Here is a 16,571-nt window from a genome sequence, read left to right as displayed (position 1 = left end):
AGGCTGAAAGTGGAACAGAAAACAAAAGCAAACGGCGTGCTCTGCTGCCACAAGCCTCCCTCTGCTACCACTTACTTGCCTAGGAAGTGAAGAACGAGCAGCAAAATGCGTTGGAAGGAAAACTGCTGCAGACAGGGACATCAAGAGGCACCTAGAGAACTGCTCGTAAGTCACGAGAAGACTGTCAGGGAAAGGTGCAGTGCAGAAACAAAAGGGCTCTTCGCTTCCAGCAGATGAACGCGCGCCCAGGTACCGTGGAGCATCCCTCGCTCCACGTTCCAGCCGTGCAGGAGTTTACCCACACTTATTTTTCAGCCTCCAGTAAAAGGCTTCGGTCCCCCACCGCGCTCTCGTACCCCTCAGACTCGCAGCCTCCGAAAGAACGAACGGTTGCTCGAGTGCTGCGCTGAGAGAAGAGGCAGTTTAGGGAATTTCAGCACAGTTTAGGGCATTTCGGCCTCAGTTTTAAAAGCCTGCCAAGAGCTACAGATACGGTGGGAGGGGGGACGAGGAAAAAAATCAGACAAACCAGGCAGGGGAACTGTGCCGGTGCCTCGGCATTGGGAGCGCTGCTGGCACCACGGTGGCACTCGGCACCCCAGGAAGGCTCTCACCAGGACGCCAGGGCTCGGGAATCTGTCTGTTTGCAAGCAAAAAGAGGGTGCCCAAACAGTGCACTGCAGCCTGGCACAGGTTTTAACTGTTTGGCTCTCCCAAATCAAAAAGCACCCTTCGCAGTCAGACCTAAAACTCATCACGGACGTGCAGGAACAAGCCTGAGCAGAGGTGCAGCTAAAGGTAAGGTGTCTTTCCACCGACAGGCAGCACAGAAAACCTGTTTGCCATCGTCCCAGGCTGTTAAATAGGGCAAAGAGTTTTCAAGGAGGGTGGAGGACCCGGAGCAGGCTGCAGCTTTTGTAAGAAAGTAACAGCGCTTAGCCGGCAGCAGGAGCAACAGCAGTGCTGAATCTGAAACAGTGCTCTTACAGTAATCCCTACATTTACCAAAAAAAAGAGGAAAGGCTTCTCACAGAAGCCTTTGTCAGCTGGGATCACCACGAGGCACGACCCGGGTACCAGTGCTCGGAGGGCCAGCAAAGCCTGCCTTCTGCCTTCTCCTCCATCACGTCACCGTGCTCCTCGCCGTCCTGCTTCTGGCACGCCAGCTTAACGTGAGAGGTAAAACAGAGCTAGGAGTTAACTTTTTTTTACGAGACTGAGCTACATGGGATTAATTCTCACAGACTAATGAGTCACAAGGCCATCCCAGATCAATTTGGGTAACTTTGCTGAGACCTGGGAGCTACGCCAAGAGCATTAACAACCAAAGCCACGATACAAACAAGCCTATTCAAACACAAATGGGGCTCAAGACACTAGCCCAAGCCCCAAGGACAGGCAGTACACTGCTACTGGGAAGAAGAGATAAAACCACAATAAACTAGATTATTATAGATGGCTGCACAGAATCTGCGCTGCAGCATACATCTTCCTACAGAGGAATACACGAGATCGCAGGCGGGCTCAGCGCAGAATCCGTAATTGCCGCTGGGAGCTGGAACTGGAAGGGGGAAGGTTCACGGCAATCAAAAACCAAACTGCTTTTGGATAAGTACGAGGGAAAGAAAGTCGGAGCAAGACGGCCATTTCTGCTCCGCTATCCAAAAGAGAAGGAAGTGCAAGGCACTGCCCCAAGCTTTCAAAAATAGTAAGAGATTTCCCACTAAAATGCAAGGAAGGAAACATGTTGCTTTGAGACTGTTCCAGGAAAGGCTCTTTATTATTTGTCTAAGTGCAGTCATTAACAGCTCTCTGCCTCGAGTTTCCTGACCATCAGAATGAGTATTCGGGACGCTGGGCTAGGTTGGGATCAGCAGGGTCACAGAGGCAGCAGCACCCAGAAAACGCACGGAGCGGGTCCGATCCTTCCCACTGCACTCGGCTGGGGTTCGGCGTTGGCATTCCCCACGCGACCCTGGATGAATGCCCGACACCGCTCGGATGATGCACAGCACCACAGTCCACCATAAGGTGCAATGAGGTGAAGAGGTGAAGCTCTTCCTTTAAAAAAGGGGGGAAAAAAAAAGCAGCATTTCACTCTTAGATTTCCACGCTGCGGTGCCAGCCCTACGAGGGAGGCGGGTTAGGTGCCCAACCTGCCTTCAGGTCCTTTCCAAAGTCAGCTTGGCCCCTAATCTCTACTGGGGAGCGGCTGCTGACTCTCTAACTAAATTAGGTGCCTGCAGGGATTTAGAAAACCAGCTCGTTCCACACCCTTGGGTGCCCAGATCTCCGTTTGTCTCTCTGTCACCTCCTGCTCTACACCCAGAGACGTTCCGAGAGCTTTTCGGTTTCGCAGGGAGGAGGCCCCCGGCAAGCTGAGCGCGAGCTTGCAGGCTGCTGCGAGCCCTCGGCTTTGACTTCAGAGTTATTCTGGGGTGCGAGGGAAGGAGTGAGAACGTCTGCTTTGTAACCAAGCAGCTACGAGCAAGCTCAAAACTGTCATCTGGGAAAGAACGCCAAGAGCCGATGCCGTAAGATCTGCTTCGGAGGCATAACACCCTGATACTTCCTAAGCCTGATAAAGCAAACCCAACTGTATAAACTGGAACGCTGGCAAGGAACTCGCGGGAGGTAAATCTCCAGCAGACAAGCGGCATTTAACAAGTCATTAGGAGTTAACCTACATGCAGGGTGAAAGCGAAGTCCAACCACGGCCCTTCTGACGGTGCCTTTCTGGGCGCTCAGCAGCGCTTGCAGAGGATCCTCTGCCCACGAGAGTATCCCCCAATAACAGGGAGGCTGTTGAGGTGGTAAGATCCAAGACGCGCTGCCTACATCCTCGGTTCTTGCCTGCAGGAGCCTTGCAACAGCCCTGGAGCCACACCGCTCCTGCAAGCATCGTTATCAGAAGCACGACCTTTCCTACCAGCCGTGAAGTTTGGCCCCAAACCACTTAAAGAGCAGCTATCAGCACAACGAGGAATGAATTAACAGCCCGGCTGCAAACAAGGGTATTTCCACGTGCTTTTGGGAAGGGGTCAAACCTCACATGAAGCAAGAGCCACAAACCAGAGGCGTCCTCCTCCTGACACGCAGGCGATGGGACAGGGAGGCACTGGCAGCGTCCTGTCAGACCCAAAACAAACTCCAGCAAAAGGATTAACGCGGGCCCCAACCCAGCGCATCAGCCACAGGCGACCTAGCTGAGACTAGAGAAGCTTTTCCCCGCGGTTAGATCAACAAACCCCCTCGCTGGGAGCTCCAGCCAGCCACAACGCCTTTTTTTCCCAGCCCAGCTTCCACCAGTCCTCCCAACTTGCGCTGTTTAAAACTCTTATAAACAGCAACGAGTTCCCAGTTACCATAACAAGAAGCCTCCTTCGGTAACGTTGCCTCCACGTTGGGGTCTGGCAGGATAAAATAAAAGGAGCCTCGATGTCCAAGAGCCTCCTGGCGCTGGCCGGCCTCCAGATCAGATCTGGCCCGGCCTCTGCCTTGGGCACGAGGTGTCGGAGAAGCCTGCACATCCCCAGCAGCGCTCGGGGAAGGACCACAGGGTTTTTTTCTAGAGCGGCCCTGAGCTGCTGAAAGGCACGACCAAGGACCAGAAGCTCGAATCCCCTCCGGGAGGACCTCCTGGTAACGCCAGGCTGGGGCACCCCGGGGTGCAGAGAGCTCCCGAGCGCTCCTCGGCGTGGGTTTTTTTGAGATGTGGCTTCACCTGGCGGCCAGCTCGCACCCTCCTGCTCCTCCTTTAGCGGGAAGATTCCTGCGGGATAAGCAGCTGCTCCTCCTCAGACACGCACCGTAGCTCACCCTGGCCAGGCGCTGCCAAAGCAGCCGCAGCTTGGCACAACTTGCTTTACCAGCAGCAAGGTTTCTCTAGTTAGGTGCCAAGCAACAAGATTTCCAACACGAAAAGGCACCTGGCCAAAGGGTCTAGAAGCCTTTGATGAACACAAGACAAAACCCAACGTAAAGCAGCAAGTCAGCAACTTCCCCAGGCAAGACGATGGAGAAAGACCATCTCTACATCAGAACCCAATTACTCATCCGCCAGAACTGCGCTTCCCCTTCCAGTTTCTGGAGAAAAGGAGGACTCTGCAGAACATCCCTCAGGTTCTTACGCTAAGACAAGAAGGAGACCAAGCTGCAAGAGCCCAGCAGCAAGCACAGCAGGACTGTCTGGCAGCACCCAGGCGCTGCATTTGCTCAGCATCTAGCCAGCTCATCGGGCAGCCTCGCCACTGAGAAGCACCGAGGCGCGAGTTCCTCATCCCCTGGTTGCTCCGGGACCTCCTCCAGCACAGGAGGAGCTCCTCCAAGTCCCTACCAGAGGTATGTGTGTCCCAGGGAGCAAGGTGACAACCACCTGAGCGTGAACCCAGAGCGATGACAGGCGAGGGCACGCTCGTATCCGGAGCTAAGCCAACGTGACACGGCGCAAACCCTCCCCACAATCTCCAGCAACCAAAATTTCCCCCCCCTTCACACAACCAAGGGAACCCTCGCGGCCTGCAGAGAGATGCTCTGAACTGACCACCAGGCAGGGAAGGGTTTTGGCATCGCCTCCAGCAGGCTCAGGTTCGTGGCACCATCACACAGGGGAAGCAGGAGCTCTAAAAAGCACACGGGCAGCCTCGGGATCTCGGGTCGCCTCGTGCTCCTTCATTAGCGGCGATACATCTCCAGCTGCACACGTCTTCACAGCAGGGACAACATATTGCAAGAGATCTACTGCAGGAGAGAGAAATAATTCAAGTTTAAGAACGGGAGGAAAACCTCAGAGAGCCACTGTTTCTTACTGAGCGGGGATAATTACAAGAAAGCCATGACAAGCCTTGGAGAGCACGTTGTTTTATCGAGGAAATGCCTAAGTGACCTAGAAACTGAAGTCCCATTTCCTGAAATTATTTATCCGCTTAAGAGCCCGCGTTTCAACGAAAGTGAGAAAAAAAAGCTGTCGAAAATGGGACTTGAGAGCCCGAGTCAAACTTGAACAAATTCTCCCTGCGACTGTGTGCGAATGGTTTTAAAGAGATCGAAGTCAAGGCTGCGCGGAGCTGAGAACGGGAGAGCCTCTTATGTAAGCGACTACCTATGGATAAAACGCTTGCCCATGAATTAAAATAACCGGAATAGCATCCGAGGGATAGGGGAGAGAAAGGCACGAAGCACTTGCGTGCGTGCGGGGTCATAAAGTAAAAATATTTTGTCCCACCTGTTATTATTTATACCGCACGCGGGCATTTTTATTTATTTAGCATTCAGAGGCACACACGTTTTACGGCGTCATTATTTGATACGTGAGCCCGAGAATCAGAGGGGAGCAAGAAATATTCCAAATGTAAGCCACGTCTAGGAACTTGGTACGTTACTGTGAGTTGTTTAGCCGGAGCGGCATTCTGCCCGAGGAGTGATGGCGTTTTGGTGGCGAACAAAGCAGCGATTTCCCATCTAGGGTTTACAGAACTCGAGAGGCGAAACCTCACGCGGATGAAGGATACAGAGCCCTAAATGCTGATGGTACAAACTGCCACGCCGTGCGTCCCAGGGAGCTTCCCAAAGACAGAGGGAAGGCAGCGGAGGGTGAAAAGATGACAAAACACCCAGGTGAAGAAGAGCGAGCGTCGGTGAAGGTTCCCCCCACCTCCCCCAGCAGACACACGCGCTCAGAAAACGCTGCCGGCACACTCAGGATTACCCAAAATCACGCCGCACCACGCTGGCCGTGCAACAGCGCCGTTGGAGCAGAGACCTGGAGGACGAGCCACGCTCGCTCTCCTACAAACCCCGGCGTACGCAGGCTCCCAAACCCCCTCCGCGTGCACAGGGCCTTCCTCAGCCCCGTTTTCACAGAATAAATCCGCACCGTGTCGCGGGACGCTCAGTCAAGCCCCTGCTTCCTCATTTTAGGGACCCGCGGGCCGAATCCCGCAGACCTGGCGCCCGGCTGCCGTCACCTTCGGGTCTCGTCCCCCTCTGCTCCCCGGCCGCTTCTGTTTTACCACCGCTGAAAACCCAAAGGAGCAGGGAAAGAATGGCCGAGCCGACCCGCAGATCCCACTGCAACAACAGCGTAAGGTGCAGGAAAACTTTACCTGTCGTTAACAAGCAGATTAATCGGCAACGCGACCGCAATCTCCTTCCACTCAGCAGCAGCCCAACCTCGCTTTCAAAGCTTGTAAAGGATTTCCAGCACCTTTGGCCGGGGCCACGATCAGTGGCACCGCTGGAAACGAGTCTATTTTAAAAGCTGCCTATCTGAAATAATTGCAAGCATCATCTGCTCGGCGATCGGAGCGTTTGTTCCCCACGTTTCAGCAGACTCAGCACCAGCAGAAGTATTTGGCAGAAAAACCGAGAGCCACGCTCTGCTCTCTGTCAGGTTTACTCACTCTGGAAACGGTTAAAGGGTGTAAGAGAGCCCAGTCTGGTTACCCAGGTATAAATACACTCCGCTGGGTATTGCTTATTCCCTAGCACTGCCAAGTCCACCTCCAGCCAAGTCCTTAATGCACTGAAGTTTATGAAAGACTATTTCTTTTTTTTTAAATATTATTTTTAATAGTAACAACGGTATTCGGAGCAAGGTCTCTGCCAGCCAGGGCTGAAAAGGTCTCCAAGAAGCAAAAGAAAAAAGGAGGAAAAAAAATAAAAAGCGAGCTGCGTAAGAGCTCTGCCGGCAGCAGCACTGCAAGCGTGGCCTCGCGTCCCCAAAAGGCAGGGAAGCGGTGAACCCTGCAGCTTCGCCTGAACTAAAACATGAGCATTTCATACCAAAGGAGCTGGAGCATCCCTTTTTCGGGAGAAAGGGGGAAAAACGCCTTCGGACAGCTTCTCCTTTAGGGTTTGCTCGGTCGCATCACAAAGAGAGCTCAGACGCCAGCCCCGCGGATCGTGCACGGAGAAATCCCTGCGGTGGGCGTTCAGAGGGATTTCACAGCCCGCAGGCGGCAGCTCGGCTTTGTCTGCTCACCACCCAGCTCGCCACGGCTGGCACCGCTGAGTTTTTCTGGCCCACGAGGCCGGGAAGCTGCGCGGCATCCGGGCTGCGGCAGCCTGGCCACGGGCTGGATCGCCGCGGCAAAAAAGTTCAACACGCGGCTGCTGGCGCCCTGGAGCTCAGCCCTGTGCTCGTCCCCTGCTCGCGTTCGGGTTCAGAAGAGCAAAGAGGGGGCAGGAAAATCCCCACCCGGCCGGCTCGGCCTCTCACCACCACCCCGGCCAAGCGTGCAGAGGGCTCAGAGGGAAGAGGAGCAACCCCAAAAGCTCGTCCCACCACGCCATCAGCCCGCGTTGAAACCTGGCGCGGCCCTGGGGAAACCACACCGCCTCGGAGCTGTTCGAGGCACTGAATTCATCACGTTTCGAAAACAAACGTCGAACGTTGGCATACCTTAAAAAGCAGCACGTGCTACGAAAAGGCTGCGGCCCGGCGGGTTTCTGCGTTAGAAGAAACCTGCTGGGGTTCCTTTTGTGCCGAGGAGGCGCAAAGCGAGCAAGGAACCTCTTTGGGAGATGAGGCTGAACTTCAGAGACCCAGTAACACCTGAGTCCTAAACCAACCGAAGCAAAACGCGCGGCAAGTATCAGCCCCCAGGATGGAGAACGGGGACCAGAGGAACGTCAGAGCTCGGGGACACCGCCCCGTGGGGACACCGGCACCTGGAGACGCAGCCAGGACACCCGAGCCCCGTCCCGCAGCTCGCTCAGACCCACGCAGCATCATCTCCTCCAGCCCCCGCGGCTCCCGGGGCTGTGAAAGTAAACCCGAGCCTCTTAGGGCTGGGCAAAGCCACGAAGAGAAGCGGAGGAGCGGGACGAAGAGACGACAACTCGCTGCAGGCTTCCAACGGGACACGACGAGGGGGGGATTTGTTGGGCGGACAAAGGGACGTGAGAAATCTCCCGGTGCGAGGCGTGAGCGTCGTGATGAGCGCTGTACTCGAAAGGAAGAGAGGCTACAAACGTGCTTTTGTTTCCTTCCCTACGTGCAGCTTCCTACACACCTCCTCGCCACAGAGCTGCCGCTTGCTGGCTCCCTAGGGGAACCCAGTCCCCGTTCACATCTCTGCTCAGCCTCCGCTCCTCAGCTTTCGCCCATTGTGTTACGAGTTCCTTGAAGCCAAAAACAAGAAACGGGATTATTTTAACACAGGGAGGGGAAAAAAAAAAAGAAAAAGAAAGAAGTTACAGGAAGCAACAGGTCCCTGATCCTGCAGGTTTGTTACAAAAAAGCATTTTCTACCAGCGCTGGAAAGCCCTCGCGAAGCGCGAGCGTTGTGTTCGGGTGCTGAACACTTGGAGGAGGAGCAGCTTGGAAAATCTGGCCTCGTTTCTAGGTGCGAGAACGTCAAAAAAAAAAATAAATAAACGAGAAGAGGCCCAAGAAAGTCAGAAGGATAAATAAAACCAACCGGAACGCAATAAAGCATCACATGTGATGCAGCAGCAAACGAATCCAAGCCAAAATCCAACCCAGAGATCCTCCGCTAACGCACGCTGCAGAAACCACCGCGCACGGCGAGGCCTGCCAGGAGCCCAGCACGTTTCACTTCAGCCGTTTCAAAAGCGTTTTCACCACGAAGAGGCAGCAACAGGCGCTGGGCTGGGATGGTCCCAGTTGGCCCGCCCGCTGCTGCACGCCCTGGAAGAGCTCCAGCTGCTCCCGGCCACCTCGTCGCGTGGCGCTGGGGGACCTCACTGGCTCAAGGAGGCTGGAAGAGGGACTCGCTTCCACCCCCACAACGTCCAGCTGCTCTCAGAGCTCCCCATCTTTTAAAAAACAGGCCAAGGAAACCTCCTGCCCGCCCCACGCCACAGCCACAAGCCCTCTTCCAGCCGTCCTGAGATCGTTCTCCTCCGCCAGCCGGCGTCCCAGGGGTTTCAGAAGAGGCGCGAGCGAAGACGTTAACGAGAAGTTGAGGTTCCTGGAGCCCTTTTATTTCTGCCAGCTCCTACACCGCACGTCTACGCCATCACCACCGCTGCAGGAGCCGTGCCACGCGCTTCTGAGCTCACCTGGACCGCGAACTGCCCCTGCTTAAGGACGGCAACGGCGCCTGCGACGCACCAGGACGGGCTGAGCGACCAACAGCGGGACACAGCGGGAAGTTTGCTTTCACCTGACAGCTCCATAAATCACGCAGGGGGGAGAAAAAAATAAAAAATTCAGAGCACTGCACGCGTACGGTGGGAAACGCCGGGGAAGACTGGAAGGGAAGGGACCTTGAGGAAGTAGAAACGCGAGCAAGATGCAGCGTAGATGTCAGAAATACCCTTCGGCAGGGGAAAGTTAGGTTAGAGTGAAAGCCAAAAAGCAAGCGGAAGGTTTAACTTGTTCCCAAAGTCGGCGGAAAGCTTCTCCTCCTTCATCCTCCGAGGAGAGGGAGCGCGTGGAGGCAGCGCCCCGAGCCCCTGGTACAAACCGCCGAGCTCTTCGGTAGCAGGACATTGGCAAACTGGAAGGCATTCAGGAAAACAGAGTTCAGCAGCTGGAGGGATTGATTTACGCGGAAAGATTAAAATAACTGGGCGTGGAGTCGGGCTGAGTGGTAAGTAAGGTGGACGGGATCATTTTTTACGGTTAGCTGACAGGCAAGTGCCAAGAGGCAGAGGAAGCGCTCAGCGTGCCGCAATTAGGCATAACCCGAGGACTGGCACACAATTAAGGAAATTCACGGCTGCGTTATAAAAGTTCTCAAAGCGGTGATGTCCGTCGGGTCCCAAAACAGCCTCCCCTGTCCCAATTTCCAGCCCAGGGCCAGGAGCAGGGGTAAGAAGGCTCCGCTCGGACAAAGAGCGCGCGGCCGCGGGTAATCGGCACCAACCTCGTGCCTCCACCGCTTTTTGGTTCGTTTGTTTGCGGCACTGAAGGCAAACAAGCACTCCAGCCCGCAAAGCCATTAGGCTTGGCACCGCTAATTGCCCCGCTCGCGTCACAGAAGGCGAACACCTTAACGAAGCGAGGAGCGGGGCTGTTTTAATCCTCCTCGCCTCCCAGAACCCGCCTGCTGAATCCACCTCCCACAAACTTCTCCTCCACGCGTAACGAGCGGAGTTATTCTCAGCCTCCCCCGAGAAAAACCCAACCTAAAAAAAAAAAAAACAAAAAAAAAACCACAACCCTTCGGCAAAGCCCGTGCTTCGGAGCCGCCGCCGGATCGCCGGATTCCCCTCCAGGAACGCCCGCGTCCCACCGACAACTATTTTTGAAGCAGATCGCAAAGAACCAGGCGACCCCCTCAGCGCCTCGACGCCGCTGGCCGAAGAACGTCCCTACCGTAGCGGGGTTGGAGGGGGGGGGCCAAAATAAACCGGGCGCCGCCGAACCGCTCGGAACACTTTTTTCTGCTGTGCTCCGCGCGCTGGAGACGTCCCTCGAAGGGGCCTGAGCAGGGAAAGGAGCGATAAGTTCCCCGGGAAAGATAACGGCGGGGACCAGGCGGCGCGGGAGGAGCTGTGCAGGGCGAGGAGGTTTCGGTGCCCCAAAGCGTTTCACCCCGCACCTGAACGAGCCGAGCTCTTTCTTCCCCCCCCCCCCCCGCCCCGTTAAAGCGGGGGGAACCCGCACCACCGATTTTGGGATTGGGAACCAGCTCGGAGCCGTGCTCGCAAAGCCAAGAGGGACCCGGTGAGCGAAGGCTCGCCCCTTCCACACCCTCCGAAAACTTCGAGCTCCCCAAGAAACCCCCCCCCGGGGAGAGCCCAGCACCGGGCCAGGCCTGGCCTTTCTCATTTCTGCTGCTCGCGCATCTTCCTCCGTGCCCTGGGGCTCCCCGAGCCCCCCCGGAGGGTTTGGGGTGGGCCGAGGGCCCCCAGCACCCCGCAGCCGTACCCCTACACCCCGCTCCTCAGGTCACCCCCACCCAGCAGCGCCCACGGCCTTCGGACACCCCCAGACCCAGCCCAGCGGCCCCCAGGGAGCCCCAGATCGAGCCCAGGCCTCCCCGCTCGGTGCCTTCACCCCCAAGGATGGGGGTGCAAGGCAGGGGTCCCCCAGCGCCTGGAGGGGGGGGGGGGGCCCACAGGACCCCTCCCTTGACTCCACTGACCTTTGGGGGTCCCCACGTCCCAGAGCCTGAGGGTGCCCACACCCAAAGACCCCCCCTCAAACTCCCCAACCCCCCTATACCCGAATTCCCTTAAAACTCCCCAAAACCTCTGCGGGGCCCTACCTGCACCGCCAGACGCCCTCCCCTCAAAGCACCCCCAGATCCACATACAGAGAGCCCCCCCCCCCGAACACCCCCAACCCCTCACCTCCCAAACTTTAGCAACCCCTGAGCCCCCCCCCCAACCCCTGAGCCCCCTCCCTATTCCAAGGACACCCCACAAGGCCTTTCTCCCACCCCCAAGCCCCCCAGCACCCCTAACCCCTCCCCAAACCCCCTAACACCCCCCTTTAGCTCTCACTTTCCCCATCCAAGCCCCCCCCAGTCCCCCAAATTTTCCCAGGACGCCCCCCAAGGCCTCCTCTCCTCCTGGCAGCCCCCCCTAAAGCCCCCCGTACCCCATAACCCCCTAAACCCCCTAAATACCCCCCTTAGCTCTTAGTTTCCCCATCCCAGGTCCCCCCCAAGCCCCTAAATTCTTGGGACTCCCCCGGGGCCTCCTCCTGGCAGCCCCCCCGCACCCCCACAGCCCCCCTCACCCCCCAGTCAGCCCCCCCGTACCCCTAAATCCCCCCCATACCCCTCAAGCCCCCCCCTTTACCTCTCAGTTTCCCCCATCCCAGCCCCCCCCCGTCCCCCAAATTCCCAGGACGCTCCCCAAGGCCCCCTCCCCCCCCCCAGACCCCCCCCGTACCCCAAATCCCCCCCCCGAGCCCCCCCCCCGGGGCCTCCCCCCCTCAGGCACCGCCCGGGCCCCTCGCAGCCCCTCCCCTCAGCCCCGCCCCCAAGGGGCGGGACCCACCCCTTCCCCGCCCCGCCCTCTCCCCGCCGCCATTGGCCGCGCCGCCCGCCGCTCCGAGCCGAGCGGCGAGCCGATTGGCCGGCGGGCCCCGCCACTCAGCGGAGAGGCGGGAGGAAGGAGGACGACGGGGGGGGGAGGGGGAGCGGCTGCCTGAGGAGAACTCGGGGAGAGTTGGGGGGGGGGGAGGGGCCGGCGGGCAGTGCCCCCCCCCCTCGCCCTTCCCGGTCCCCCCCCCGCCCCTCCCGCCGGCTACCGTCCGCTCCCGGGGCCGCCCCCGCCGGGCCCGGGCCCCCGCCGGTTACCTCCGGGAGGGCCGCGCCGCCGCTCGCCGCCTCCGGGGCCTTGCGCTAGCTGCGGACGCGCTGGGCCCCCCCCGGCCCCTCCCCTCCCCTCCCCTCCTCCGCCCCCTCCCCTCCCTCCTCCTCCTCCTCCCCCCCCGCCCCTCCCCGAGCTCTCGCGAGATCCCGCCGCGAGGCGCCTCCGCCGCCGAGGGGGCCAATCAGGGGGCGGCGGGGGCGGGGCGACAGGGGGGAGGAGCCTGTGGAGGTGGGCGGGGCTTCGGGCCACGCCCCCTTTCTCCTCGGGAGAGGGGCCCCGCCCGCTGGGGGGACGGCGGCAACGGGGGTGTCGCGACAGGAGGGGGGTGTCGTGACACGGAGGCCGTCGCGACATGGAAAGCGACGTGACATGGGGGATGTCACGATACGGAGGCCGCTGTGAAACAGACTGTCGCGACATGGGGGCTGTCGCGACACGGGCCATCACAACACGGAGGCTGTCACGACGTGGAGACCCTTGTGACATGGAGGCTGTCGTGACATGGAGGCTGTCACGACATGGGGGACATCGCAACACAGAGACCCTCGTGGCACGGAGGCTGTTGGGACACGGGAGCCATCTGGAGGCTGTCGGGACATGAGGGATGTCGTGACATGGAGGCCGTTGCGATACGGGGGCCATCGTGACACGGAGGCCATTGCACCACGGGGGACATCGTGACACAGGGGACATCAAGAGATGGAGACAATCATGGCACAGAGGCTGTCGCGACATGGCGGACATCACGACACGAGGGACGTCACGACAGGGAGACCATCGTGCCACAGAGGCCACCGCGCCACAGAGGCCAACGTGCCACAGAGGCCATCGCAACACGGAGGCTGTCACGACACGGGGGACGTCGTGACATGGAGGACGTCACGACACGGAGACCGTTGCGACGCGGGGGATATCGCGACGCGGGGGACGTCACCACAGAGCCCCCAGCCACGTACGCTGGGTGTACTGGGTGCACGAGGCGCGGGGCCGCCGAGGAGGCACGCGGACACCGGCCCCGTTATCCAACCGTCTTTATTCCCGGGGTGCTGCGGGGGGGGGGGAGGGAGCGGGGCACCCCCTGCCCCCCCCCCCACCCATCGGCCCTTCCTGGCTGGGGACAGCGCTGCCACCGTCCCCGCCGTCGTCCCCGTCGCTGTCCCCGCCGCCGCCCGTCACATGGCGAAGAGGATGAGGAAGGCCACCATGAGGCAGAAGAGCCCCATGGCCTCGGAGAGGGCGAAGCCCAGGATGGCGTAGGAGAAGAGCTGCTGCTTCAGGGATGGGTTCCTGCGGGGGGGGGGGGACAGGGGCCACGCTCAGCGCCCCCCCCGGCCCCCAAAATCCCCCAAAGTCCCCCCAAAAAAGCCGTCCCCTTCCTGACCTGGCGTAGCCGATGATGAGGCTGCCGAAGACGGTGCCGATGCCGGCCCCGGAGCCGGCCACCCCCACGGTGGCGGCGCCGGCCCCGATGAACTTGGCGGCGGTGTCGATGTCGCGGCGGGCGGCGGTCGTGGCCACGGCCCTACAGCGGCTCGGCCGCGCCTGGGGGGGGCGGCACGGAGTGGGGGGGGGGGCACAGGGACACACGGTGGGGGGGACACAGCCTCGTCCCACCCCCTCGTGCCTCAGTTTCCCCCCCCCCCCAAGCTCCTCGCAGCCTTGCGGGGGGGTTTATGGGGCTGAGCCCCTTCCACGCGCCTGTTTTTGGGGTCAGCGTGGGCCCCCCCCCCCAATTCCGGTGCCCCCCCCCCGCCCTCCCCCTCACCCCGTTACCTCCTCGGGGGCGCTCAGCAGCGAAGCGGAGAGGGGCTGGCACAGCACCCGCGGGACCCTCCTCACCTGCGGGGCATGGCCAGCGTCACATTCTGGGGGAGGGGGGACACACACACACACACGCAGCCCCCCCAGGGACAGCCCCCCCGTGTCCCCCCCCCCCCAAAAACCCATTCAGCCCCCTCCAGCTGCGCCCTCCCCACCTCCCGTCGCCTTCGGGGTGGCCCTAAAACGGCAAAAAGCCGTCCCCAAATGTCCCCCCCCCACCCCCACAGAGCCCCCCCAGCCCCCCAGAGCCCCCCCCCCACCCCCTCAGAGCCTCCCCACCCCCCCAGAGTCCCCCCCCACCCCCCCAGAACCCCCCCCGACCCCACTCACCAGCGCGGGCGCAGCGACCACCTTGGCGCAGAACATGGCGGGGGCCGTGGGGGGGGGGCCGTGGCCTCCAGAGCACTGGGGGGGGGTCCTGGAGGCGGGGGGGGGACAGAGGGGGACAACGGGGGGACACAGAGGGGGGCTGGGACACGCGGCTGGCACCCGGGGGGCAGGGCCAGGGGGGGGTCACGGGGGGGGGGGACGAGGGGGGGTCAGGGGGGGATGGGGAGGGTCGGGGGGGTGGGGGGGGGGCAGAAGGGGACGGGGGGGGTGAGGGGGGCAGGGGGGGGCACGACCTGGGCCTGGAAAGGGGCATGGGGGGGTGGCAGCGTGGGGTAGGAAGGGTGAGACCCCAAGGGGGGGGTCCCAAAATGCAGCATGAAGGAGGGGTCACCCCAAAATGTAGTGGGGGGAGTCACCCCAAAATGCAGTGGGGGGGGGCACCCTAAATGTAGTGAGAATTGGGGGGGGGTCACCCCAAAACACAGGGGCTCACCCCAAATGCAGTTTGAGGCCGCCCCAAAATGCAAAATAAGGGGGTGGGCACCCCAAAATGCAGGGGGGGGCACCCCAAAATGCAGTGAGAATGAGCGTTACCCCAAAATGCAGTGTGAGGGGGAGGTCACCCCAAAATGCAGGGATTCACCCCAAAACGTAGTGTGGGGAAAGATACCCTAAAATGCAGGGATTCACCCCAAAATGCAGTGTGAGGGGCAGGTCTCACCCTATAACGACGGGGGGGCACCCCAAAACGCAGTGCGAAGGGAAGGTGACCCTAAATTGCCGGGATTCACCCCAAAACGCAGCGGGAGGGGGAGGTGACCCCAAATCCCAGAGATTCACCCCAAAACGCGCTGTGAGGGGGAGGTGACCCCCAAACCGCAAGGGTTCGCCCCCAAACTCCCCCCAAACCTCTCCGGGAGCCCCCCCCAGCCCCATGAGGGCCCTCCCCCGCCCCTCCCCCCCTGCCCCTCCCCCCCTGCCCCCCCCCTCCCGGTGCCCCCCCCCCGTTCCGACCCCCCCCGGCCCCCCTCACCTGGCGCACCGGCGGCGGGCAGGTCGCGGGGGCGCCGACTGCGCAGGCGCGACCGGAAGCGCGGCCCGGAAGTACCATAGAGAGGGAGGCGGTGCCGCGCCATAGAGCGCCCCCCTCCAGGCACGGCGCCACAGCGCCCCCTGCGGGAGGGGAGGAGGCGGCGGCTGAGCGGGGGGCGCGGGGGGCGTGGCCAAAAGGGGGCGTGGTCAAATCGGGGGCGTGGTCAAGAGGGGAGGGGCGGGGCGTGCTTGGCGCCCCCTGGCGGCCAAGGGCAGGAAGCGCGCCGGGAGGGGGCGTGCATGGGGGAGGGGGCGCGCAGGGGGGTGTGCACATTTGCACGCGTGTTTGCACGCGTGTGTGTGTATTTGCACATATTTGCATGCGTGTGCACACGTGTGCATGTGGGGGAGGGGTGTGCGCATGCGTGTGCAAATGCATGCACGTGTGTTTGCAAATGTTTGCATGCACGTGCACACGTGTACGTGTGTGCACATGGGTTTGCGTGTGTGTGCAAGCTTTTATGTGCGTGTATTTGCATGTGTGCAGATGTTTGCACGTGTGTGTGTTTGCATGGGTGTGCACATTTGCATGTACACATACCTGCGTACATATTTGCACATATTTGCTTGTATGTGTGCGTATGTTTGCATGTGTGTGTTTGCACGTGTGTGCATGTGTTTACATGTGTGTACCTGTATGCAAGTATGTTTACATGTACATACAGCTATGTATGTATTTGCACGTGTGTGCATGTGTTTGCACGTGTGTACTTGTGTGCTCACATGCTTGCATATGCATGTACGTGTGTACATATTTGCATGCATGTGCACATGTGTGTTCATGGGTTTGCATGTGTGTGCATGTGTTTGCAAGCATGTATGCATGTTTGCACATGCATGCACATGTGTACACGCACATATTTAAATTTACGTGTGCATGCGTGCACGTTTTCATGCATGTGTTTGCACATGTGCCCACGTGTGTGCACACAAAGCAGAGGGCTGCATCGCTGCGGGTCCTTCAGAGCATGTGGTTGCACACGCGTGTGCACGGGGCTGTGTGCGGGGGGGCCGGGGCTGTGTCACCCCAGGGGCCGGGGGGGCGGTGTCCCCGCAGGCTGGGCCCCCCCGGGGGTGCTGGGGGGGGG

At 60.2% G+C, this 16,571-nt stretch overlaps 3 protein-coding genes across 4 annotated transcripts in view; all 3 read right to left on the bottom strand.

Moving 5' to 3' along the window:
* LOC310888039 (cyclic AMP-dependent transcription factor ATF-7) overlaps positions 1-12,318 on the bottom strand; it is a 66,968-nt gene extending 54,650 nt beyond the window's left edge. Inside the window, exon 1 of one of the 2 annotated variants that reach the window (XM_083814377.1) lies at positions 12,225-12,318. The gene's annotated coding sequence lies outside the window, so the exon portion shown is untranslated. Of the gene's footprint in view, positions 1-10,132; positions 10,255-12,224 lie in introns of those variants that run through there. The other variant, XM_083814378.1, reaches the window with a different exon arrangement.
* On the bottom strand, positions 1,762-11,307 carry LOC310888040 (uncharacterized protein). The gene is made up of 7 exons (XM_083814381.1): positions 11,184-11,307; positions 10,289-10,396; positions 9,028-9,131; positions 8,016-8,124; positions 4,544-4,740; positions 2,688-3,129; positions 1,762-2,061 (listed from the first exon to the last, which is right to left on the bottom strand). The coding sequence occupies exons 1-5, from the start codon at positions 11,227-11,229 to the stop codon at positions 4,601-4,603; spliced, it is 507 nt and encodes a 168-aa protein (XP_083670507.1). The 5' UTR covers positions 11,230-11,307; the 3' UTR covers positions 1,762-2,061; positions 2,688-3,129; positions 4,544-4,600.
* Positions 12,319-13,254: 936 nt separating the features above from the next.
* Positions 13,255-15,496, bottom strand: ATP5MC2 (ATP synthase membrane subunit c locus 2). Its single transcript, XM_083814374.1, has 5 exons — positions 15,425-15,496; positions 14,392-14,479; positions 14,014-14,079; positions 13,622-13,782; positions 13,255-13,527 (listed from the first exon to the last, which is right to left on the bottom strand). The coding sequence occupies exons 2-5, from the start codon at positions 14,425-14,427 to the stop codon at positions 13,413-13,415; spliced, it is 378 nt and encodes a 125-aa protein (XP_083670500.1). The 5' UTR covers positions 14,428-14,479; positions 15,425-15,496; the 3' UTR covers positions 13,255-13,412.
* Positions 15,497-16,571: the final 1,075 nt, after the last annotated feature.

This window comes from Anser anser, assembly GCF_964211835.1.
Source record: "Anser anser genome assembly, chromosome: 30".
In the NCBI taxonomy this organism is placed as follows: Eukaryota; Metazoa; Chordata; class Aves; order Anseriformes; family Anatidae; genus Anser; species Anser anser.
The sequence above is the reverse complement of the archived record's forward strand: the minus strand, read 5'-3'. Positions and strand labels throughout refer to the sequence as shown.

Coding starts and splice junctions, on each gene's coding strand:
- LOC310888040 (XM_083814381.1), bottom strand. CDS start 11,229: ATGTGGATCTGGGGGTGCTTTGAGGGGAGGGCGTCTGGCGGTGCAG. Junction 10,397..11,183: donor GAGGGCGTCTGGCGGTGCAG/GTAGGGCCCCGC, acceptor TTCCCTGCTCAG/GCCCCTTCGAGGGACGTCTC. Junction 4,741..8,015: donor GGCAGCTCTGTGGCGAGGAG/GTGTGTAGGAAG, acceptor TCTCTCCTGCAG/TAGATCTCTTGCAATATGTT.
- ATP5MC2 (XM_083814374.1), bottom strand. CDS start 14,427: ATGTTCTGCGCCAAGGTGGTCGCTGCGCCCGCGCTG. Junction 14,080..14,391: donor TGGTCGCTGCGCCCGCGCTG/GTGAGTGGGGTC, acceptor CATGCCCCGCAG/GTGAGGAGGGTCCCGCGGGT. Junction 13,783..14,013: donor TGCTGAGCGCCCCCGAGGAG/GTAACGGGGTGA, acceptor CGCCCCCCCCAG/GCGCGGCCGAGCCGCTGTAG.